Below are 26448 nucleotides of genomic sequence, written 5' to 3' on the forward strand. Positions count from 1 at the left end.
TGATGTTTCACTGTAATTGTCAGATACTATTTGTTTTACTTTTGAGACATTTAATGCTTGTTTAGAATACTATCACATGCACTGATTGCGGAATTAATGTCAGTATTAGTCAACAGCAGCATGGTTTTGTTTTCTGATAGAAAATATTTCATTTAAGAAAACAACCAGTGTCAAGCTATTTTGTAATTGCTGGTTCTGATGCTGTGTATTGTGACAGTGTAACTGTGAGTGACGTTCCATTGTGTCTCCCACATGAAATATATGGCATGGACGATGTTTCTAAATTATGTTGTTATTATTGTTAGACTCTGCTGTGCTGCAGAATGGCATTTTATAAGTGAGTTGTTTTGTTTTGAGTGCAAGTTGAACTTACTTTTTAAAAGTAAATCATTGTTAACCCAGGGTCCAAAGGACCATCGAATGTATACTTCTCAACTTTAAATAAGGATACTAAGACCAGACATTGTGGAACGAATCTCAGAGAGTTATTTTCCCATTGTGTGAATCTTTGCAGACATCAAGCTGAAAAAATGTATTTCAGGAAAGTGTCAAATAATGGGTGTATGACAAATTACATATTCAGTCCCAAAATGAACTCAGAATTTCCTATTAAATGTTGATAAGTATAAACCTTTAGACTAAGACAGGCAGATTATCATCATGTGACTTCAGTGCAGCTCATGCTTCATGTTCATACTTATGTTATATATTTCCTTATATGGTTATATTTTTAGACATTGATTTACAGTATTTGACTTGAAAAGCTTTCACTGTTACATGGACAACAGAGTCGGAGGAAGATAATTGTTATGTGATGCCATTTCAGAATAAATCATTTCAGAAGCAAAATGTATAAGACTTGTTCATGGTATCGAGTTTTCTCTTTGGGACTGGAAAACATTTGCATGGATTACGATGTCTTTCATTAGTATTGGTTTGTATAGTATTGTGTTATTTAAGTTAGTACAGTTAGTAGTATTAGTGAACATAGTATTTCTACACTGAATTATAACAAATGTATTATCAGTGAAGCCCTTGTCTATGCTTGTAACCGTTTTGATAAATTTCTGTATATTTATACCTTCTTAAACAATACAGGGGAACACACAGTCATACATGTTGTCATCAGAATTATTTAGCTTTTATCTCAGTTCTCAGAACTTTTCAGCTTATACTGATATTGCTTTTGTGTGCTTGTCTGAGCACATCAGCTAATGGACAGACCACTGATGATGTGGTAGTTTCACATGGATTGAAGTGACGTCTACGAAGATTAGTGTATCATTTGCTGGGTTGTCTAATCCAGACTAGATTTGTTTATTGCTGTCCTGCATGTTGCCTTTAGCTGTTGATGGTGTATGAAGTTTGTACTTGTTTCATTTTGCAACAGAGAAGCAAAAGCATTTATCAATTCAAACTGTGTTAGCCGCTGTAACATTTGAGGTTCCAGTTTGTGCAGATCCGGGCTAGAATCGATCTTCAGCAACTCCATCCTCGATATCTCCAGGTATATGTTCCAATAAATCCCCACTGTACCCTGGAAGCATCTCTGGCTGGTCTTGAATTTATGACCTCCCTTGGCCATGATGGTATAGATCCATGCACATGATTTTTATCTCCTTACGGATACATATATACTGGACAAAAATAGTGAGGGATCTTTGTAAATTTTGAAATTATGAATAATCAAGTATTCATTCACTGGAATAAAATATCATTCATAAAAATACCATTATCCCTAACTTATTTTGTCCAGGGTATTTAAGGACAATGGCCACGTAACTGTAACAATGCAGATTGCAGCATTGAACAACAAACAAACCAAGAGGTTCCAACAGACAGCTTGGTAAGGAAAGTTCCTCTTTCATTTGTTCCATTGTTGTATTGAATGACTCAAGTCAATATTGTATATTTTCTTACCTGACTTGGAGTATGTATTTCTGTGAAAAGTCTAATTGACCCTGCATTGAATTATGAGGAATTTCATACATGGTCCATTGTAAAAGAATTAGTATGATATTGAAACCATGATGAGAATGTCCACCTTCAACTTGAGACAGTTTGGTTAGATCATATTTGTATCTATAAGTAGACATTAGCACATGAAAGATTTTTTACTTTCATCATAGTAAATGGCATCGTCAATAAGTTCCTTGGTGCTAAGCATGTTGTGTTGTATTGATATGATGCATACAGGTGTGATGTGCTGGATGAATTTTGTTGTTGCTAGATGAAGGTTTCAGAGTTCTTTTCTGATTTCTTGACTGTCAACATATCAGATTTCTAATGACTATCATTCCATGGGTGTGTATTTCATCCGGAACTGAATGTTTAGTCAGATTGACTCTTTTGACTGTTTGACATTTTTTAGGAAATTATCTGATTTTTTTTCAGAATATGAAGTGTAAATATTTATTTGTTTGACATCATTTACATCATTTAGAGAGTCAACATTCCAGAATAATTTTAGGGCACTGTCATCCACTAGCCAAGACGTCAACCTAGAACTCCACAGAACCTGTTGTAACTGACTAGGGCTGGCTGTTGATACAGATTAGGGATCGATAATTATTAGTGTAATATTGCTTGCTTATCAATAAGTGTTAGAATAGTAATTTTGAGTAAAAAATATATTTAAAAAAGTGAAAGATCTGAAAATATCAAGATATATGTCAGTGGAAAGCTGTGACTAAAGTATACAGTGTTCTTGATTTAGAAGCATCCCATATGTAAAGATGTTTTTGTGTGTCAATTCAGACTTTATTCATATCGATAATCATTAGTAACCCTTTCCATTTCCAATCATTGATTTATTCAGCCAGCCCAGAGTCAGTACCCCAAAGGATCCACATTGAGAGACTGTGTTACATAGCAACCTTGTTACCATGACAACACTCACATCCGTTCATTAGTTCAGAACCTAAAGTCAGTACAATCATAGTTCAAAGTCATAGATAAAGTTTGATATATTTGAGACTGTCTTAGTTGTTTGCTGAACATGTATGTGTCTGTGTGGAGTGGTTCAGACTTTAAGATCAAAATGTCCTACCACTGGAGCAAAAACAACCTTTTGCTTGATTTATTATTGATTTTTGTCTTGAAATGATAATCAGTGAAGTATTGTAACCATTGATATACCACCCTGCTTGCTGATTTCCCCTAAAAAAAGATATGTTGTGTTGTTGTAGCATCGACTAGACTAAAAACAATATTCTATCAGTTGTCAGTTATAAGTGATGTGCTAGATGCAAATTATGCAAATACTTATGTAATATCTGTAAGCTTGTTGCTTAAAAAATCTCTCACATGAGAATGCAATATATATATTTATTTACTTTAATCGTATATATATTTGTAAGTAAAATGTATTTAAGTGAAATAAATTTCATAAAGACTTCCTCTAGTTTGTTTGATTATTTATTTCAGATCTGAGTGATCAAAGGTGACATTTGATTTCAATCATGTCAAAGTAATGTTAATTTTGTTTGTTGGCTAACAGTTACATCCTCCAACTGAAATGCAAGTGATTGTCAACTCAACCACTAGGTTGGCTATGATATATTGTGCAGTTGTTTACAGTGCTACATGGGTACCCGACAGGTACTTGGGTACCTGACAGGTGTTGGATCATGATGTGGTGGTGATAATACGCAAGCAAGACACTTAAGAGTCTGGCTATGAATATTGAGCAGTTGTTTACAGGGGTACCCGGCAGATGGTGGATCATGAGGCCATGGTGATAATACACAGGCAAGACCTACGGTGTCAATTAAGAGGCTGGCTATGAGATATTGTGCACTTGTTTAAAGCAGCACATGGATACCCAGTAGGTGGTGGATCTTCATGCCTCAACTATACTGAGAGGAACTCATAGTTGTCACATTAATAATGAAGCCTTTATTAAAGGTACTTTTGCACAAGAAATACATGGAAATGAATCTATTCAGTGTAAAGAATGGGGACAAACATCTGCTTATTATCAACCCATAATGATCGGATATGGAAAAAGATGGGTGGGTTGATTTGAAAAGGAATGCTCCACAGAGTACAGATGCTAGAGTTGCCCTAGTTTAAAGGCATATCTTCTAGCCCCAACCGGGTTACAATCTCTGGATTTTCCAATCAAGACTATCACGCTCTAAACACAGGATGACCCATTGATCAATTTAACAATGAAAGAAGACAACAGTTTACTGATAAAAAACACTGTACCTGACAACACATTGTCCTCGTTACCGTGAGGCTAGATTGACTACTGGCTACACCCGTTTGTCTCTACATGAGTACGGTATATTGCGCTATAAATCAACGTCCGGAATGGTCTAAATAACTTGACGATGCGGTACAAGGCATCCTGTACTCAACAATGGCTGGTGTTATACTTTCATAGCCATCACTGGAAATGTTTTGAACAAGTTGACAATTTTAACGATGGGGACACAACTTTCAGAGGAGTGAGTGAACTACACGTGTAACACAGTCACTGATGTGAAATAGTTCATTTTAAAGGTGCATGATTTCTTTCAAACCATGGAAACCTTTGGATACACTTGAATAGAGAAACAAAAAGATAAGTGGTGAAACAGGGGATTTTCGTCTTTTTCTTTTTTCAATTTTATTTTATTTTATTTTTCATTCGTAATATGTCGATATGGTGATATACGTAGGAAAATATAAAAATATCATTATAAAGCCTTTACTCTGGACACAATACAATAATTTGATAGGGTAGTCGTATGACTCTAAAGCATCGTTCTTGTGACGTCACAGTACAAAGGCGTCATAGGTGTACAAGGACATGACGTCATAGACAGTCACAGTCAGAAAGGTTCCGGGAAGGGTACACCATGACGTGACGCGAACCATGAATAACCACAAACGTCTTTACGGCAGGGCCCGGACCGTGTTCGGATGCCGGGTGAAGCGGGTATGGTTCCAGCTTAACCCGTTCCTCGAAAGGACCAAAGTCAAGGACGACGAACATGGCGTCTATCAACCTAGTAGCAAGTTTGTCCTCCCCCTGCAGTCCATTGTCCTCTGTGAGGACATAAACTCAGATGCCGATCCAGGATGGCAGGAAATCTCCGCAGGTAGGTGTTAATAAATTAACGTTTAGAATGAAGTACACACAGTTATAGTCAGATGTATGAAAGAATTTTCGTCGAGGGTAAGCGGCAACAATCTGTCCACGTTGTGTTCTAGCATTGCCATGTTGCATTTTTCCCGTTCATAGTAACGAATGAACTCGTGAAGCCCCGGGTTAGATTGATCTTCAGTAACCCGCACTTGTAGGGACTGGTCGGTCAAGTTCGCTGGTCTGGTTCACATGTCATCGTTTTCCAGTTACGCAGATCGATGTTCATACTGGTGATCTTTGGATTGTCTGGTCCAGACTAGATTATATACAGATCACCGCCATAAACACCATGTAATTGGAATACTGTAGCTGAGTTCGACGTAAACCTGAGCTCACTCACTCTGTAACGAATGAACGACATTGCGCAAAATTTCGTTAGTATATGGCTGGCCAGTCAAATTCCTCTTATCGAGGTCTTTCTTCATAACAGCTCCAAATTTCAGCCTTTGCATAGGCCTTTTGTGGTAATGAGACGGTCTCCTGAGTGATTTTTTTGGGTCTAACACTGCATTGCAAATCCACCTATACTATCAAAAAAGAAACGCATATACGTATTTTCACGTATAGCTTGTCCATAAATAGACTTTAGTGCATGAAATTTTGCACCAATTTAGAAGAGTCTCTTTCAACGTGTTCCGCACAGTTTGACCGGATATCCTCTGAAGTCCAGGTACCCTGGCTGCTGTGCTCTCTCCTGTGGCAATACGATCACGCAACTGTAGTACCCGAATGTACCGATCTTAAGTTGCATCGATAACATCGATAACTGCCTGTACGGGGACGGTCATTTGTTATACCTGTTTGGTTGTAACGAACTGCAGTCCATGATGTCTTGCTCAGACTAGCACTCAAACGTCACCAGAAGATTGGTGATCTCCAGCGTGCTTTCTTTCAATGGCGATGTTCCTTGTCCAGGCCTACCGTACAAACGGTGAATAAATCATCAAAACGGAGCTCATATACACCAAAACAGAACAAAAATCACCAGAAACTGCCATAATATCCTCTAAAACCGAAACAAACCCCCTGTAACGGAAACTAATCGTTTGACGTGGAAACAAAAGTCGACGTAGAATCAAGACGTAGTGATTTGACCTTGAAACTCCTTCAAAACGAATGCCAATTTCTGAAAGTAATCTGGATTTTTAATGCCAGTCAGTGAAATCTCTTTGCTGCACAATTTCAACTGGAAAGTGATTTCTGTTGCATTGTGGGGATACCTTTCTAATCCTTGTAAGAAATCTCATCAAAATCAACATTTTCAGGTAATGTCGATCTTTTTTATCGATAAATCATGTTATCAGCACTTTTGTTACATATTTCGACTGTTGTTTGAACACAATAGGTAATTATTTTGTTTTAAATACAAATCACCTATGCCTGTTTGACAGTACTCGTTCAGAGCCGGTTGTTATTGTATCAGGCTGGCAGTTTCAGTTATGTGCAGGCCCTTGTGGCCTTCAGTAAACTGTCTGCCATTTTTTTTTTCAACTGGTACATTTCCCATGACACATTTTCATTACTAACGTTCGCGAATCATCCATGACCCGTCATGTTACGGTAACTTCCACTTCCACTTCTTGGTGTTTTAGCGCTTTAGAGTGAGTGAGTGAGTGAGTTTGGTTTTACGCCCCACTCAGCAATATTCCAGCTATATGGCGGCGGTCTGTAGATAATCGAGTCTGGACCAGACAATCCAGTGATCAACAACATGAGCATCGATCTGCGTAATGGGGAACCGATGACATGTGTCAACCGAGTCAACGAGCCTGACCACCCGATCCCGTTCGTCGCCTCTTACGACAAGCATAGCCGTCTTTTATGGCAAACATGGGTTGCTGAAGGCCCTGGGACCTTCATAGGTCCCGCATAACGATGTCAACAATATCTTTAAGAACAATTAAAAGCTTCGAGGATCACTGCACCATTGGCTTTGCTAATTGATTTTGCAGAAACAGTGTGAAAATGTGTAGTTTGTTTGATTTTTATTGGTGTGACTTTAACAATGGGCCTGCAGATTTCATTAAGGGCCTGTAGATTTTAGAGCCTGTTCCTTGACGCGGCGAGCCCTGATGGCCCCCTGCCAAATTAACGTATCACACACATTTCATCCTGGTTCCCGGGCCTCTCATTAATATTCATGAGGGGCCTGGGAACCAGGATGCACACTGCTCCTCTGTGTGTCGCGTGATGTACAAGCAGGACTCGGAATTTAATTTGTATAGGCTGCGGTCAGGTGCCACGCGACGATGAAATGCTAAAATCAGTCGTGATCAAACAGGTGATAAAATGTCGAAGACTTCATAAACTGCTTATTCAGCTCGAATGCCGTGGATGGGTGTGACTGCGGACTAACAAGTGCAAATATTTACCAAATATATACCATGAATAATAATTTCACGACAAGAAACATGGTTGTGTACATCAGCACCTTGGAAGTCATGATGGACATGCATGTTTCACCAAAACAAGGTCATCATTGACGCAAGAACATTAATCCCCCGTCGGTTGTATATTCATGCCACCCAAGAACACATTGATTTTATGTTCAGAGTTGTTTCGGTGGATACTAATGCAACAGAAATACAATCACTTTTATATACTCGGCAAAATAAGTTAGGGATATTGGTGTGTTTATGGCTGACATTTCATCAGTATGTCTATGAAGAAATACATCATTATTCATCATTTCAAAATTTACATACATCCCTAGCTATTTTTGCCCAGTATATAAACACATGTATGATGACGATTATTTAAATGAATAATAATTTCACTCATCGCATATTCTTACAATCAACTTATATTCCCCTGCCTACATATATGCGGCTTCATTCATAGAGAGCGTCTCAAATACCACATATGGCTGACCACTTGACACGATGATGATGGCACAAACTAAATGTTGTGAATATTGCACATTATATGACGTCTAACATCTGTTGCAGCCTCATTCTGGGACTACCTGTACTCCAACTCGTGGGGTGAGGAGTGTTCGCTGAGGGTGATGGATGGTGAGTTGCTGGAAATGTTGCTGACGACGCTGTTCGCTATGGAGCGGGACCAGGAGGTGGTCAGCCACAACACCTTCGCCTACACCACCAACACACGTGTCAATCATGCCTGCTTCAAGTCTGAAGAAGCTAAGAAAGTGAGACTGAGATTGCGAAATTAACGCAGATTAAGAGGAGCACGTTTTAAGGATAAACAACTTGTTTCGTCATACCAGGCTTTAAATAACCACTTTAAAAAGGCATAACAGTGATTTCTAAATCTAGCCAGCTTGGACAGCGTGTGGTGTCTGCTAGACCAATTGCGTCATGCTTGCCAACAGAAAATACAATTTGGATAATTTAGTGAACCACTCCCCGAAACAGTCAAACCACTCGCACCTACCGTTCTTAGCGCAGCAACCAGAATAATTTCATTCGCATTTTAAAGTATGGCATACCCGTCTGTGCAAAATGAGAGAGTATTGTCTGTCATAGATTTGTATTATTTTATCAATATTACGGCAGGGGAAACCACAAAGTGATATGCTTTCTTTTTTCAGAAAGAGCATGTCATAAATGAGACCCTCTTGATTGACTTCACCTACTACGGTAGACGCGTACGTCCAATGGAGATGGACTTTTCTGGCAGTACCGCCTACCCATTCAGTCTGACATCTTCTCGTGGACTTACCTCATCAGACTACACTTCCACAAGTTTAGAGAGCTCAGAAGGAACGCCATGTGCGACCAAGTCCCCTTTGAGAACTCCAATACCTGTCCAAAACACTTTGGAAAGTTCTGAAACCAGCCCTCTGTTGTTTTCTGTACGTCAGCCAAAGTCTGTGAAAGTTGATACAGTGAATATAAAGCTCGTTGATAGTGGTCTTCTTGGAATCAAAGGACCAGTAAGAGCTATTCCTGTTACAGCTTTGGTCAACACATCACCCTTTGATAGCACCGGTTCAGCTATGATAAAGTCATTCATAAAAGAAAGTTCGCTTCTGTTAGCAAAGAAAAAGACAAGTCATCATCAAGCAAAGAGTGGGTCAACTGATCACGACCGTAACTCCCCGATTCTTGGTCATCAGCGTGCCAGGAGACAGTCAAAGATGCCCACTGTGTTTGAGACAAGGAATCGGCGTCAGCAAGCACCAACAGTCGAGTCGCCAACAGCGCCATCTGGATCTCAACACTCAGAATCCACCACGGATAACACAGAAAGTTCCGAAACAGGACTACGCCTCTTGGAATTTAACCTGGCTAAGCTTCCCTGCTCAGAAAGGACAAAAGCAGGCCTTGAAAACTGGAAGTTGGATAAGTATGCATATATTAGAAGTCCCCCAGGGAATGAATACTTTCTCCATGACAAGGATACAGCGGATGAAAACATCTCAGCCAGGGAGAAGCTTCTAAAGACAAGGAATAGGATGATGGCGAGAAGGGAGGAAGAACGTAAGGAGGAGCAGATGAGGATGAAGTTCTTCGAGAGGAAGTCTCCTAAACCACTGAAGTACGAGGAAGTCAAACAAGAAAAGCCTCTTCTGAGATGTTTCAGCCATGCTCCATCGTTTTGTACATTTCTTCAATGGTTGGAAAGCGAGAATAAATTTGACCCGAGATTCAAGAAGGGGAAACAGAGGAAAAAGAAACTGATGAAGAAATTCAAGTTAAAATCGAGTGAAATTCAGATGGATGCCAGCACTAAATCATCTCGATCAAGTGTTTCCCGATCAAGTGTTTCCCGATCAATAGGTGGTACTGGATCACCAACTACTGATGATGTTATCCCTGGCATTGGGAAGCCGGTTGTCAATCGTAGAAATGGGGCAGATTTGATTCGTTTTGCCGAGGAGGCAGGAGGCGTGACGGACAGTCCAGCTGTCAAACACACACTCCTGGCTAGAGAGAGTATTGACACATATGAAGCAGAGGAAGAGGTGTTCCCCTTGGGGGGACACATATCACGACCCCCTCGGCAAAAGAGAATGTCGGTCAGTGCAGAGTCAAATAATGGCCCCACTGAAGGTAACAGTGATTTCCATTCGAAGCAATCAGATAAGAGACGAAGGTCAATAGATGTCAAAGATGGCCCTAAGAACTCGTCTCGTTCATCACTAGTGAGCCCTGGCAATAAATCTAACTCCCTTTCAAGTAAAGAGTCGTCTGCTCGGATAAAATCGTCCACCTCCTCACAGAAACTTTCCAGAGCTAGTTCAGGATCAAAGTCAGGAGTAGCTCTCTTCAAGAGGAACGACCTGAGGTCACCTGGGAGAGACACAGACCTGGAAACAGAATCTGCAGATACAGAATCGGATGAGGAATCGGAACTGGAAGACTCGTTGTTCGATACGAACAAACTCAATAAGCGGTACAGCTTTGAGAAACTGAGAGGCAAGAACTACCACAAGAAGAAACCTGCATTTTTCGACATCTTGAAGAAGTACTACCGTGTCCAGAAAGCTATGAATATGCTCAGGGGGCCATCCAAGATGTCTTCTGTAATGAGCAACACTAGTAAAACAACGACAGCCAAAGCCAAGCCTGGCAGAAACAAACCTGCTGCGGGACTCCTTCGTCGACTCACAAGACCAGTCAAACAAAAGAGGGACATTGTCTTGGGGAAAATAAAACCATTTGGATTTCAGCAGTTCAATAACCATAAACTCAAGATACCAGATATAGAAGTTCCAGACTTTTCAGAATATCCTATGAAGGAGTTCGTTGCTAACCTTGTCAAGGCCCTGGATGACTTTGTGGTCCGCAAAGAAAATGTTATATCCAGTTACGGCATGGAGACAATCACCACAATCACATTTACACGACCGCAAGTCTTCACGAAAATGCTGCATATAGACTAAACTGTTCCAAGAGCATAAGGTCTTTATATTTAACACAATAGTTTGATGACGCTATCGCGTTCGCGTCAATATTAGCCGACAGGTTGGCCCATTTCTGACTTAATTGCGATGTTTATGGTCTGATTTGCTTCATTTTTTGCATTGCATTTGTGGCTTATATCCGACTATATGTCAGTCACAAACCTACTAATTGTTGTTCATGTCATGGTAAAGCAAAATAAACATGCAATAATTTCAGGTTACTCTGACACGACTGAGGAATTGCTTGCATTGAATTGCATGATGACTGGTTTAATAAGATTTCCAGTGGCGTTTCGAGTATAAAGTGCTTTGCAATGTAATCTTCTCTGGGTTGCTGTTTCAGAAATTTGGTCATAAATCCACGGCATTTAATGTCGTTATGAATATTGTCGTACTACCCATATGTGGGTGATAAAGTAGGTAATAAATCAACTTTTGAAGCAGAATTATTGCTTATTGTTTTTTTGCAGGTTCATTAAGAAAGAGAATATGTATAAGGCGCATTTTCCAGGCAAGATATCTTGATAAAAGCGCATAATCTAATCAATATTATCCCAGATGACCTAAGCTCCCTGTTAGCTGCTAGGTTAATTGTCTCACAACGTATTTCACCTGGTACCCACTTTCTGCTCGGTGAACAGAAGCAGTTTTGAATGAACTCGCTTGCCCAAGGTGAGACCATATATACCACATGTGCTACATAGGTCATAAATGGAAACCCATGTGTTATATTACCACCATCTGAGTCAAGGCTGGACAAGACAGTGCAGTGATTTCATGAAAGGCATCGATCTACGCATCAAGCAAGGCAGTTCATTTCCAACATGGATTGAATTCCTCTCTTTGGTTTCGCCTGTCAATATCCGAGCCTAAAGGTGATGGTGACATCAGAAATCAAACACTGAATATAATATTAGAATACCACTTCCATTGTATCACTGCCAAAATTCACCGTTTTGTCAGCCATATCATACTAGAAACTTGTTTTCAGCTGACAGAACGTTAACGTTCGACAGAACCGTCAAAAGTATTACAGCACAAAATCGTTTATATACATTAAATTTTAATCATAGTGCCAATGTCACCTCTTACTGATGGCCTCACTTTTGTTTCCATGACAACCGAGATCTTCTTACACCTTCTTCATTCTTCAGCGCACGTATGACGTTTGTGAAATATTACACAATGTGAGCTAAACCTGATTTTTGACCCATAGACCAAAGGCTACCTCACCATGTAAATATCTGTATGATGAAGTATTTCAAAGTCCTGATGAACTCCTGGTGAAGGATCACCAGTAAAGCTCAAAGGGGGGAATTTGTGTTGGCCTCAGAATGAAGAAATACTGGTAACCAAGGTATGGCAAATGCATTTGGGCACCCTCTAGACCATTTGGATGCATGTTCGTTTATCATTTGAGAAAGTGAAGTTTCAAAGTTACATAGTCAGTCAGTATGGTTTTCCACCGTTCTTTTGAGGTCGCAATATTCCAGCCTTATCACAGCTGCGGACACCAGAAATGGGCTTCAAACTGACACCTTGACCACTAGGGTACCCAACTGTTCCTCCAAGTTACATAGACGTTTCCAGACAGTGTAGTTCAGGACATATACCAAACACATGCATGCAAAGCACTTAAGAGTGCCTAATAGTGCAGTGTCAAGAACTAATATTGAATAAAGCATGTAAATCAGCGTAACTGCTGCTGACATTTTATGTATTCTGTAACTGTTTCTACTTAACTCTTGGTATCATATGACAAGCAACTGATTGACAAAGACTTTTGGTCACAGCAAGAAATCCTAGGCTCAAGCTATAAATAGCTGCATGCAACTAGAAGCCTTGAACCTTGCAGGTGAGGTAGACATCGGAAATAATCACAGGAACAGTAACAGTTCATCTTGTATTGGCTCGGCAGTTTCAAACATATGCAGGCCCTTGTAGCCTTCAGTAAATTATGTCTTTTTCTTACAACAGGAATCACTCCCTTTTTTTCTCTCATATCCCCTCCCCTTCTCTCCCCCCACCGCCTTTCGCCCCACCCCATAAGGAAAACAAAAGCCGTATCTAGGAAGAAATATAGTATTTATCCTGCATCAATTCATACATTGGGCTGACAAGTGAAACAAATCAAATACCTAAGACGACAATTCTTCATGTACAATGGGCTGACGGTCATGCTAGAATGGATGGATGGAAATGATTCAGCCCTTACAATGTTTATTTTCTCCCTATAAAATAACTGGGTCAATTAAAAACCAATGAATTTGATGAGATTCTCTCAATCTTAACTGATTTCAATAGAAGCTGCAGTGGCATGAGAGAGCAACCATTCACACGGACAACATGCGTACCACAGATTCACTTCACAAGCATACAGTCACATAAGATGCAAATGAACAGAACTACATGGACTACAAACAAAATAATATGCATGGTCACCCAGAGTGAAAAATAAACTTAAGTACCGTAATTATGTCAAATGGAACTATTTAATTGGATACCACACAAACTATTTTGTTTGACTGTATCAAACAATGAGTATGTTTGATGAGGATAAAACATTAAATACTTCAACTGTACAATTCTAAAACTGTCAGCGCCTGTGTTTCTAGATGTGCTATTTACCATAAAATCTTTGTTTTGCCTGATAAGGAGGGTCTTTGTTCAGTGATAAAATACAAAACCATGGGAGACAGTTTGTACAGTTAGACAGAAACTGGCTTAACCAAAACTTCAAAGAACATTTGACATTTTGGTAATTATCCATATTTGAGAACTATAACTGCCATCAGTTAGTACAATCCAGTATGTCTCCAGCTTCTTGTTAATCAACGTCCATCTGAAACCAACCAATGAAAAGAAAAGTTAGGAGTAAGCAGCATTTCTGTTGTCATATAATCAGGTCCGGACTAGAGAATCCAGTGATCAAAAGCATGAACACCAATCTACAAAACCGGGCATGATGATGTGTCAGGAAGACAGAGGTTGACCAGTTGATCCTGTTAGTTGCCTCTTATGACAAGTATGGGTTATTGAAGACCAATTCTAAAAGGGATCTTCACAGGTAACACGGTACATCAGTGATATCGCACTGTGTTTGTGGGAGGGATGAGCTGGATTTAATGCCAATCTGAACAGTATTGTGTCTTGCCATGGAATGTCACTTTAATGTGGAAGAAAAGCCTAAAGTGAGGCAGCGCAATGGTGACCATTTGGGTGAAAACTACAAGTACAGATTTGGTGGTGACAAACCAAGGATCAAAGAATGTACTAGCAATTAAACCCAGGACATCCAGACAGGATGACATCAGATACCATACTAATCAATGTTTCATAAGGCACACACATTTACTGATGAGTATTTCTTCCATAACGTATGTTGATTTGTTTTTGTAACATTTCAATCAATAATGCATGAAATACATGAGAAACATTGAAAACTGCACCCCACACCACCACACAGAGTTAAGTGTTTTCCCTAACACCCACCTTAGCATTGTATGCGTCAAGTTGAGCATCCAGCTCTTCGGCTGTAGGTGTCTTCTGCTGTCCCCGACCCCGGCCTCTTCCTCCAAAACCTCCTCGTCCTCGGCTGCGACCTCGACTTCTGTTGCTTCCTCGACCACCACTACCGCCATAACTGCAAAATTGAAAGTATGTGAAAACATTCCATGGAGGGTGAACGAACCACCGGCACTTTCCAAGGGCTAGAAAAACCGAAGCTTAAGAAAACAGACTAAACCAGCTTACAGGGAGATTTCCAAATATGATGCAATGTGGCGATACCTTGATTGTGCAATTGCATTTAGTAAAAATTCAGAGTATATTGTAATCTGATCTGAACATCTCATCTACGCATTTGTGTTATCTTATTGAAAAAAACTATAGATCTCAAAAGTACGTGCTAAGGTTTGTTAACAGTACAAATTTTCCAGGTGTATCCAGAGGCATGTTGAGAACGATCGCCTGCGCAATTGCCTCCCGCGAGCACTCGCATGGGTCCTGAACGGATGTGAGCGCTTGGTTACTATAAACCATTCGTGACCAAATCGTGTTATTCTGGGAAGAGCCGAATAGTTTTCGTCTCCTTGTTGGAAGTTACGGAAAGGGGCGAGTGGTGACGAATGACATTAAACATGTATAAGACAAAATGTTATGGATGTCAACTTCTTCTTTATTCTTTACACAAGGTTCCTTGGCTATTCCTAGCCCCTTCGTCAGATGGATGGTAAGTAATGAGGATGATCTGTATGGTTTTTTTCCCCATTAAACATGGTCGACATATTTGTTTGCTTGGCGAAGGAGCTGTGTGCATGGTTCGCGGGCGCTCGTCGTGGACAGGCGTTCGGGATCAAGTGCTCGCAGGTGCTCGCCATTCTGAACATGCCTCAGGTGTGGGAGAGGCATAGTCACAGGAAAGGTGGCTATTTGATTTTTAATTATATTTATATTCTGATCATTAATAACACAGAATATTCATTATCCTGGTGACTTGGGCACTAAGGACACATCATTATTAAAAATATATTTAAAATACTGTTAAGTCTGTACACTTCGGATACATGTACCACACTTCCATAACCATCCACAACATACAGATTGACTAGCTCTGTATACATATCTGGTATCAACTGATCAATGACAGCAATCTCTCTATGCATTTCGTTGAACATGTTTTTAAAACAAATACATCTCCAGAGACTTACTACTCAACGATAGTTCCAAAGCGAAGTAATCCTCTACTGGGCCAATAAATATATACAAGTCTAAACATACACAACAAATACCCGAGTTACATGGATAGCAGTCATGTGTAAGGTGGGAGTCATTCCTAATTTGTGTCCACATTGAAGGCATTAATTACCTGCCCCCTTGCCTGTTTCCCCCAGTGAATGCTGGCCTTGCTGTCTCCCCTGCTGCCTGACCAACCAGTTGGATGTTCATAGCACGACCTGAAACAAAACATGCTGGTTACCAGTCAGTTTCATGGGTTCATATCTAGCACTACACTGACTCAAATTCATTGGCTACCTATCAGTGTGGCCATGTATCTTTGTTGGTTACATTAAAAGAATCAAATGATGGCAGGAACAATTTGTATTCAAAGTGTTGAATAATTTGGTAGAAGTCAACCTACACTGCCTGCATGGTGCTAGCCTATTCAGGTACCATGCAAACAGGATACAGTATACTGACTGGCTAATACTTGTTTAGCTCCCTAAATTCAAAGTTCCATTCAGTATAACAACAAATAACATCTCTTGATAGGATGAGAGCCAAGATTTGAACCCATCAAGCACCTTCATGCCATATTGACACTAATTAGGCCATAGAGGCAGCATTAGACACTGAAACGATTTAGCAAGGTTGTGATCTATATCACAGTTCACGGGTGGCAAGCATCATAATACTGAGATCATGATTAGGATACAAACATACAGTGTTGGAAAATCAGAGGTATCTAACAAAATTATAATAGCTCTAAATTTGATGTCAAAGCAAACAGGCAGTCTGAGGTATTAAATATATCACGTCACATTCAAGGGTGAAGGTCATCAATGTGGTCAGTATCGAGTATGCCCACCATTGGCATCAAGAACAGTGTGGCATCTCCTACCCATGGACTCAACAAGGGTCTGAATGACATGTTGGGGAATGTTGGTCCACTCCTCCTGAAGTGCTTGAGCCAACTGTTATACTGTCTGCGGCTGTTGTTTTTTGACATACTTTGACATACATGTCGGTCCAATTCATCCCATAGGTGCTCTATATGATTCAAATCCGGCTATTTTGATAGCCAAGGCAGAACCTGAATGTTGTTTGCCTGAAGGTAAGCTGTTGCGCGTCGAGCTGCACAGGATTTGTCACTGAACCAGACTCTTCAACGTAGGTGCTGCCATACTCTGTGTTGTTGACACCACTGACGATGTCGTTGACGGTGCTGTCAAAATGACCACACAAACATCTATTTCTCACTGTTTGTGCCAATATCCTACGCAGGCTCGATATGTTGGATGCTGTAGAGAATGCAAATGTGGTTCGATTCCGTAGATGACGTAATCTGATGTAACAGTGCTGGCCCCCGGTCATCACCCTTGGTTTGCCAGAATTGGGTCAATCATGTGTGGTTCCAATGTGCCCATATCGGTTCCACGTTCTTGCCATGGTGCTTGAGGCCATGTTGAACACTCTGCCTACAGCTGAAAATGATTCGCCAGTTTCCAAATAACTGAGAGCATTGATCCCCTCTGCTTCACGAAGTCTGGGCATCTTTCTGGATGTTTCTCTAACTTCAGTAGCAAGTGACAAACAAGAAACCCCGATTTTTTTTATTGCTAATGCATGCTGTACATTGGTGTGTTCAGGAAACATGGTAAGCAAGTGGCTGTGTTTTGTTAAATTCTGAATGGACATCTGTTTGAACCCACCCGCCTAAAAAAAAAAAAAAAGAGAAATGAAAGATTTTGGAATTTGATGAAAATATGTGTATTTTTTGTGTGTTTTTAATCATTTAAATTTTTGGTGTTTCTTTCTTTGGCCAGTTTACAAAGAAAAGCAACTAGAGCAATTATAATATCGTATACCCCTGATTTGCCAACAAAATATGTACATCTTCTTTCTACCATAACTGTATTATGATTTCAAAAAAATACAGTGTGTTGGAAAATCAATGGTGCAAAATGTGATTATATACCTCTGTATGTATCATGATGTACACATCAAAGCATGTGAAGTATAAATAATTCTGGATAGGTTTTAATTAAAGAAAAAGCCTGAAGTAAGCAAGTGGCAGCTCTTTTGTAGTATATTAACTGCTGATAAAAATTCATTGTGTCACCCATTTCACCTAGTCACCAGTGGAAAAATTTATCTATGGAAAACCTATTTACTTCGCAAGTATATCTTGGCATAAAAGCATTAGTCTCAATCAATAAAAATACCATTTAGGGATTTAAAGCAGTGAACAAAACAGTTGTTCACCTATATCTATTTTACTCCAAAATTACTGTAAACATTTGAAAAACAGCATCTCATATTGCAGATGAAAAAGCCCTGAATGTTGCAACTAAAAAGCCAACAGTTCAGTAACTTAAGCAAGGAACATAATACGAGTATCATACAAGTTAGTGGGATGAGACTATAATGAAATAGCAATAGGCTGGCCAGACTGGCATTTATACATGAGGTAATAACACCACTGAAAAAGTGTTAATATTAGAATGTCAGTCACAGCTGTGTCCTTAAGCAAGGCAGTGGTTGGCGAGTGAGTCAGGCAAGTCATGTTATATTTCCCTGATGCATTTCAGAAATACAGCAAGAGGCACCTGCAACTGGCTTCACGCATTGTACCTATGTGGGCAATCAAACCCAGGTCTTTTGTGACAAGCAACAAGACTTCCCCACTGCTTAGCAGTGGGTGGTGGCAAGTAAGCAGGTTTAGTTTTATGCCGCTTTTACACAGCAGGCTACACCAGAAATGGGCTTCACGTATCGTACCCAGGAGAGGAATCGAACCCAGGTCTTTGGAGTGATGAGGGAATGCTTTAACCCCTAGGGTACCTAGTCGCCCTATTCCTGACATGAAAAACATTCAAAGCAGTTAGGGTATGACAATACATGATAGTTTCCAGACAATACTTATACAAGGTGTGAGCTATGACAAGAAAGGTATGCTTGGTAGCTGATTCCTCCATCCAGGATTCACCCTGGGCAGATTCTGGCCCTACTGAAACTTACCATCAAGAGGTACATTGTTGTACTGTTTTAAGGCCTTTACTCCATCACTTCTTCTTTCATAGATAACCTCTGCAGTACCTAGAGATCGACCTGATCTGTCATAATGAACTGCTGCCTTCTTTAATGGACCAAACTCAGCAAACAATTCCTGCAACAGAAAAAGATTTTCAGTACCAATGACATAATTACACAATGCAACAATGAAGTCGATCACAGCATAATAAATACAACAGCACTGAATTTTCAATTTTGTAATTCCTTGAGGACAATGATGCCACGATTCCAATACCCATTTTCAGGCTTGAACAAGATACTTGTTTTGGGGGTTTTTTTTCAATTTCATTAGCAAATACTTGTTTGTTCATCAACACTGCACAAATAATTATTCAAGCTATATGACAGCAACCTGCATATATTATATCTGGACCACTCAATACAGTGGTTGATATTTCATAAACACTGTTTAGAACATATTCAGCTCATCTTAATAAATGGTAAAGAAATTAATTTGTTCGCCCAACACAACACAAATTATGAGTTTAGATTCATGAGGCACTCAGCAATATTCCAGCTATATGGCGGCAGTTGTAAATAATTGAGTCTGGACCAGACAATCTGGTTATCAAAACCACAAGCGTAGATCTATGCTACTGGCATATAAGTGTCCACGAAGTCAGTGAGTCTGACCACCTGATCCTTGTTTTGAAGAAGCTTATGGTAATGGTCTCAATAAAATGGCTCACAAGAAATGGTCTGCACTGGAAACATGGTCAATCAAAGCAAACCATTCATTCATTGTGATTAACACTAGCTACTTCAGTGTGACCAAAAGCATGCTAACCAGCACTAAGCAACACAATGACAATTACCTGAATATCAGAGTCGTTCACACCAAAGTCAAGATTTGACACTAGAAGTTTCCCTTGCTGCACTGAACCCCCTCCTCCACCACCTCCCAGGCGACCTCCAACAAGACCTCGCTTCGCACCCATACCACCATCATACATGTCATGCTGCCAAACATCTGGTACTTCTTTTGTCTGAAATATACAAGGGCAAACATTTTTTACAACAAAATGTGAAATATGACTTTCAAAAACCAGGGAAAATGCAAGATCATTAAGGCAATTCCATAAAAATTCACCTATATTTCAAGTTCCTTAGTATCTTGTAATGATTTGAATGACAGGAAAACAATTGGTAGTTATATGTACATCAGTACAGTAAAAACGTTTTGAAACACCATTCAGACATGTTGCTGAAAAACTAAACTAGGTGTCTTAGGCAATGTAACTATGTAACTGAAAAGGGTCACTGTTTTCTAACATGCAAAGTTCACAAATAAGTTGACATTGAATTTTAGCAGTACCTTCATTGCAAAGATGTCAAATCAAGCATTGTAGTTTTCTTTCTCTATTAGAATATATGTGAACTTGTTACTTAGTCAGAAAAACACTGATCACCTTACAAGTTACAGTAATATAAGAGCATGAACTGGAAAATGGGAATTTGGGAAATATTTCTGACTTTTGCTCAAAGTGCTGTGGACCTTGGCCTGGATCTCACTAATGTCACTGCAATCTCAGTCTCTAATCAGGTCCATATTACTCAAAAATAAGTAAAGTATCTTGAACTGTCACTCCTGGGGTCAATACAAGTGAGTGAGTGAGGTTAGTTTTACGCTGCATCGGCAAAATTCAAGCTATATGACAGTGGTCTGTAAGCAACTGAGTCTGGACTAGACAATCTGGTGATCAACAGCATGAGCATCAATCTGTGCAACTGGGAACCGACAACGGGTGAACCAAGTCGGTGAGCCTGACCACCCGATCCCATAGTCAAGCATATGACAAGCATAGTGACCCATTGTAGCAGGCATGGGTTGCTGAAGGCCTGTTCCACCCCAGACGTTCACAGGTCAGGTATATAAATCAGCCATTATTCTCAAAGCATAAAAAATCAAGCATAAAAATCAGTAAGCCAACTACATAGTCCAGATTTCTTTGTGATTTAACACTGTACTCCACAATATTCCAGCTCTGTGATGATAATGCGTACATAATCAAGTCTTGACCAGACAGTCCAGCTATTCCCAGCAGAAACACTGATCTGCATATTTGATATACGAAAACATGTAAAGCACAGGGCTGGAATACATGGAATAAATACCAAAACCGTGGAATTAGAACTTCTTGACAAGGTATGTTGCGACAGCACTTTATTTAGATATTACCAACTTTACTTCAACTGCTTGACATACAATTTGGGCAACAATGAAAACACAAATTTGACCTAAGTGAGCAGTGCCATGTATTAAAATGTTAACAATTGTTAATGTTCGATTATGACATCAATTGCTTGGTTGTTTAGTCGTTGCAACCAATCTTTGATTATTTCAATTAACTGGATTATTTCAATCCCTATAAATTCCACTCCTGTCAAATAATACTGCCACTTATTAATGTGACCAAGGGCAATTGGACTATATATTAGTTTCATTTCATGGTTTACAGTATTCCCAACTTTGTTGTCCAAACCATAAAGTCTGTATTTATGTCCTCTTTCTCAAGATAGTGATTTCTTATAAACAGAATATGCCGAAAAAGTAGAATACAGTCTCTCAGTTCTACCTGTTGCCAAAACGTTACTACTTAGTTTTTCCGTTGTAAAAAACTGGGACAAGCAACGGAAACAATGGCTTCTGGGTACAGCAACCGCAGTCGTTGAATATTAAATAACGTCAGAGTCTGAAGATTTGTCGATAACTGACATTTAACTTTTCACGATATACTGTACCCTTTGGAAATTCTGTGGACGATTTCTCCGTTGTATGCCTCCTCTAAAGACACCGGCACCACCACCACCTCTTTGACTACGTCGTGCACCGCCTCGCTGTGCCCCACGGACTGACCGGCCTCTCCCCCCTCCCCTTTGACCGCCCCGACCCCCGCGTGATGGCTTCTTGTTCAACTTTATAATGTCATCTAAACTCATATCAATTTTGTCCCCCATGATAAATATATAGCGTCCTAACCACTACAGTTATTGTCCAGAACAGAGAAACGTGCCGCCGAAGAAAATGGCGGTCAGCAAGGAATGATGGGAGAAATATTGAAAATTTATGTTATATTCCATAAACGAGTGTTGAAATCGAAGACAACATTAAAATTGATTAGTTATCTAATAAAACAAGTTTATAAAGGTCGATATGGTTTTATCATTCCCACACTATAAATGCGGGCCAAAATATAATTCCTAACAACTAGTCATATTTGAAACTAGTTTCCTGAAAGCTTCTGTCACCATTGAAAATCTATTGTGAAAAGACTCACTCACTCACTCACTCACTCACTCACTCACTCACTCACTCACTCACTCACTCACTCACTCACTCACTCACTCACTCACTCACTCACTCACTCACTCACTCACTCACTTGTACAAATATACAAACAGTATACATTAGTCAGTTCAGTAGGTATAGATGAAGCTCAATGAAATTTAAAACGTTTGCAGTATGGTCTATGTATCTCTAAAACCTCCCTTTTACCTTTCACCTTGTCTTTGGTGAATGGTATGCCCTTGAGTGTATTCTGTTATTCTGTATTAATGGCAGACCAGTGCATATAAGTGGAGAATACAACAAAGGCTCGAGCATTTTGCAGGGACAATATTTATTCCTCATATAATCTAGAATTTATTATTTAAATAATAATAATCTACTCCAGCCATGTATATTAAAACACTGGTAAAAAGAAGCCACACTATGTCATCTCTATTCTAAAATAACAATCATTTGCATTTTGAAATCTGTTCATTAACAATTATAAATGAAAGATAATAGTTTCTGTTGTTTTATTTTTTCAGCATACAAAAACAACATTATCTTTCGTTTGAGAAGCAAAAGATTCACAACCGTTGTCTTCAGTCTTTGTTATTGACTAGGTATCAGTATTACAATATACTATTTACTGTCATACTTTTGTTGATCACTGAAGTGATGCGGTTTATGAATGACATTCCACACATGTACAACATACCTTTACATTGTATTCTCCTGCTGTAACAAGAACTAAACTGAAAAATATACTGACTTTCCTTTCAATAAAGGTGTGGGTCTAAAACAATTTTCTATACTTTCTCAACAAGGACATGTGTTTTAAACCCTTTTCTTTAGTTCTAATGCTCTGGATATAATTTATGCATGCCTGTTTTAACTCTTACGCTACTGCCTCATCCAACTGATGTGAGAGAAGAGTTCTATGGGATATGACTGATGGTAGCATATGACAGGAATCTGTAGTACCACTGAGGAGATGTAATTCACAATACAACCGGACACAAAATATTCTGCTGTATTAGTTAATGAGTCATATCTTTAAGTTAATAATTTTGCCATAATGAGGTGATAGATATATATGTGTCAGTTGCTTACATGTGCCAAAAGAGGATTTGGTGGGAAAACTGGTAGCTCATGTACATTTGATGTTTTTGAATGTGTAACCATCAGCAAATATCAACTCTCATACAACATGTGATTGATATACAGCATATATGCAGTCGATGCTTAAACCATCAACCACCAGTTTACACAAAGTTGTATAGCATTTGATATCCAGTTTGATGTTCAATGCATGAACTTTGAAAACTACTTCCATTAAAGATGCAACTATTGTTTTCATATTCGTTTTTTATTTACCTTTCTACCCTTTAGTATCACATCTACACATTATGAATAGAATATGGTAATTACTTTTTTAGTGTTAGCAACCGTGTTAAAATCTTATACTCTGAACTGATGCAGTCAGACGTATTTTGAAAATAATCAGATTGTTCATATTTGATGTGAACCAGCAGCAGCAGACGGCCACAGTAAGTATGTGTATGGTAATAGTTGTGAGGCAAACATCACATGAGCTGGTGCGTGTTGAGGTCGTAAGGGGCTTTCCGAAGCAGACAGTTTCCCACTTCCGTGATGTAGCGAGGATGCCGATCTGACTTGTGCTTCATGGTATCTCATTGAAGTAACAACCGTTATGCACGGGATTTTATTAGGCAAGAATGACCATCAATTCTGGAACAATAAATATGGATCGAAACCACAAACCGAGACATATGGTGTTTTCAAAGGTGGGTGTTTTTGAAAGATGTTTTCTTCTTCATCACAACTGAAACTGTCACGCTGCTGTCATCCACTTATCATTTACACTTTCATGTTGACAGCTTTCCATCCATTTGGAACAATCACATGCCTGTTCGATACTTCATCGCATAGATATCGATCTTCTGGTCATTTTTGTTTATTTCAGAGCGTTTGATTTGTTTGGCAGGACCTATATTTGGGCCAAAATAATTAAAAGGAGAAATTAACATAGGATGCCAGAAGAGCATACGATGAGCACATCGACTTGTAAATGTATTTTCTACCCAAGAAAACACTATTTCTGAACATTATTGGTAGTTTCATGGTGAATGTGTGATATTTTATTCATTGTGTGATGAGTAAAGGGACATTGGCCAACACGGGCAGTCCCAATAACACTGTCAATGTCATAGGATGTTAAAACTACATGCATTTATTAAGTCTATGGTGAGTAAGAAAACGGTTCCAGGATTTATTTTGTTAGAGACATCTTAGTCCAGAAACAAGGAATTATGATGCTGATTTATTTTTGTCTGTATAGTTACAAAAATTAGTATTCAAAAATCTTAAAATTTCTGTTTCATATATATGAAACACAAGAGTAATCTATATGACATGTCATTTAAATGTGGATATTTTTATGTCTTATAGTGATGTTCTTGTATCAGAACTGAATACAGCACAAACAAAAATAGGTATGCTTGTTTCAAGTTTAACCATCTCCTTTTGTCCTTGTTCAAGAATGCTTAGGAAAGATGTTTTCGAGGATATATAAATCATTTTGATGTTTGACATGTTTTAAATGACTTTAGGATGTTCTACTATAGGGCATTAGTCTTCTGTCTATTAGTGGTTCCCTATCTACAAACTGTTTGGCCCCAAGTTCAGCATGCATTACATAGAAAGTCAAGATACAACTTTGAAAAAAGGATGTTGAAGAACCTCAAATGATGTGTTCATAAGTTTCTCAGTTGTCAAACCATAAGTAGTATCAGATGTATTCAGTGTTCTCAGCCTCTGAACATCTGTAGGATATGCAACATCATTGGGTAATTTCAACCAAAATGAATATTAACTATGACGGTAGTGATATTTTCATGAGAAGAAATATTTTCCAAATATAATGATGTTGTTGTTACTGATGATGATGATGATGATGATGATGATGATGATGATGATGATAACTTTAATGCAGTAAATTAAGGTAGTAACTAAGGTAGGAACACTAATTTTACCTGATATGACTGTGTTATCTTATCACTGTTGGTTTTTCACATGATATATATATAGCAATCTGTTTCCTAGTCTCTCATTCACCTCATGAAGGAGTAACCATGTACTTCGAAATGTTGTGTCTCTCAAAATAACGCCTTTATGTGTATCACTTCAATATGCCGTTCAAAGACTTCAGGATAGGAGAGTTCACCTTAAAGGGTCCTTATGTTAGTCCTTAAACATTTATTGATAATCAGTAAAAAATTAGGGAACAATTATTGATCTGTATGATCTATATTGATACTGATAGGTAGCTCGGTTCTAAGTTAACCAATCATCTTATATATTTCACCTTGATGTTTGTACTTTACTTATTAAGCATAAAAGAACACAAGGAACATGTGTGTATATTTGTAGTGATATGATTTCAGATCCATCACATTGTTACATGACATGTGTTTACCAAAGACTCTGGATATATTTATAAATATTAAGTTTTATTGTTAAATGTGGCTAAATATGGCTGACAATGTCTTTTGCCCATTCACTGTATCTGTTTCATTGTTTGACAAGAGTCCTTTTATACACTTGACTTGTGAGGAAAACATTACAACATTACAAGGCAAAAGATGCTTCCGTTGTGCCACGGGCTGTTGTACTGGACTTTGGCTTTGGCCTCTTGGCTAATGTCGCTGCCTGCTCTTGTTAGATCCCAGATTAATTGGCCTACAAGGCTGCTTGATTTGGTTGCCAGTAGACCATCGTTAGCAATGAATCTGGCAGATATGAACAGGCACTTGCGAGTTAATTCCCAGTCTACTGTTTTGATTACACAGGTACATTTCAGAGTACCATAATGTACCCAGGTACTTAAAAGATATACCTGTATGTACTGTGACAGTACTGACACACTGGCTTGATAACTCCACTTGCGGATTTGGCATTATCAATGCTTAGTGTGTAGTGTAAATTGAATATTGATGGAGAATTCTTGTTATTCAGTAATCTATAAGTTTAGTTTAACTTTGATAGTACTGTATGAACTCACTTTACACTATCGTATTTATCATGCTATCTGTGATCTATGTTTGCTCTGCTGTGTAGTATATAAAACCCAGTTTACCATTTCCTTTGTGATCATGGTAATGGTGATCTGTATATACACTGGTAAAGTGGTATGTACTAAATATACCCAGTTTACTGTATACTGTTTGATTATCGTGATCATGATCTATATCTTTCTGCTGTGTAGTATATAAACCCAGTTTACTGTTTGATCATGGTGATCATGATCTATATCTGATCTGCTGTGTAGTATATAAACCCAGTTTACTGTGTGAT

General features: G+C 38.9%; 3 protein-coding genes across 4 annotated transcripts in view; 2 read left to right on the plus strand and 1 right to left on the minus strand.

Annotated features, from left to right (window-relative positions):
• Window positions 1-4864: 4864 nt before the first annotated feature.
• LOC137285342 (uncharacterized) lies at window positions 4865-10988 on the plus strand. Its single transcript, XM_067817708.1, has 3 exons — window positions 4865-5090; window positions 8086-8288; window positions 8691-10988. Exons 1-3 carry the CDS (start codon window positions 4865-4867, stop codon window positions 10986-10988), a joined length of 2727 nt encoding a protein of 908 aa, XP_067673809.1.
• A 2089-nt stretch (window positions 10989-13077) lies between these two features.
• On the minus strand, window positions 13078-22009 carry LOC137284923 (aly/REF export factor 2-like). Its single transcript, XM_067816972.1, has 6 exons — window positions 21546-22009; window positions 19619-19789; window positions 18750-18897; window positions 15877-15964; window positions 14502-14652; window positions 13078-13851 (listed from the first exon to the last, which is right to left on the minus strand). The coding sequence occupies exons 1-6, from the start codon at window positions 21759-21761 to the stop codon at window positions 13837-13839; spliced, it is 789 nt and encodes a 262-aa protein (XP_067673073.1). The 5' UTR covers window positions 21762-22009; the 3' UTR covers window positions 13078-13836.
• A 1664-nt stretch (window positions 22010-23673) lies between these two features.
• The window catches only part of LOC137284924 (regulator of G-protein signaling 7-like), an 89932-nt gene continuing 87157 nt past the window's right edge, over window positions 23674-26448 (plus strand). The window contains exon 1 of one of the 2 annotated variants that reach the window (XM_067816973.1): window positions 23674-23879. In XM_067816973.1, the coding sequence (XP_067673074.1) occupies window positions 23811-23879 (69 nt within the window). In that variant the 5' untranslated portion in view covers window positions 23674-23810. The remainder of the gene's footprint in view (window positions 23880-26448) is intronic. The other variant, XM_067816974.1, reaches the window with a different exon arrangement.

This window comes from Haliotis asinina, chromosome 5, assembly GCF_037392515.1.
Source record: "Haliotis asinina isolate JCU_RB_2024 chromosome 5, JCU_Hal_asi_v2, whole genome shotgun sequence".
Lineage (NCBI taxonomy): Eukaryota > Metazoa > Mollusca > Gastropoda > Lepetellida > Haliotidae > Haliotis > Haliotis asinina.

Excerpts from the sequence above, each read along its gene's own strand:
- LOC137285342 (XM_067817708.1), top strand. The coding sequence starts at position 4,865 with ATGAATAACCACAAACGTCTTTACGGCAGGGCCCGGACCGTGTTCGGA. Across the intron at positions 5,091-8,085 it reads ATGGCAGGAAATCTCCGCAG|CCTCATTCTGGGACTACCTG; the intron begins GTAGGTGTTAAT and ends CATCTGTTGCAG. Across the intron at positions 8,289-8,690 it reads AGTCTGAAGAAGCTAAGAAA|AAAGAGCATGTCATAAATGA; the intron begins GTGAGACTGAGA and ends TTCTTTTTTCAG.
- LOC137284923 (XM_067816972.1), bottom strand. The coding sequence starts at position 21,761 with ATGGGGGACAAAATTGATATGAGTTTAGATGACATTATAAAGTTGAAC. Across the intron at positions 19,790-21,545 it reads GTCCACAGAATTTCCAAAGG|ACAAAAGAAGTACCAGATGT; the intron begins GTACAGTATATC and ends TGTATATTTCAG. Across the intron at positions 14,653-15,876 it reads GGAAACAGGCAAGGGGGCAG|TTATGGCGGTAGTGGTGGTC; the intron begins GTAATTAATGCC and ends TCAATTTTGCAG.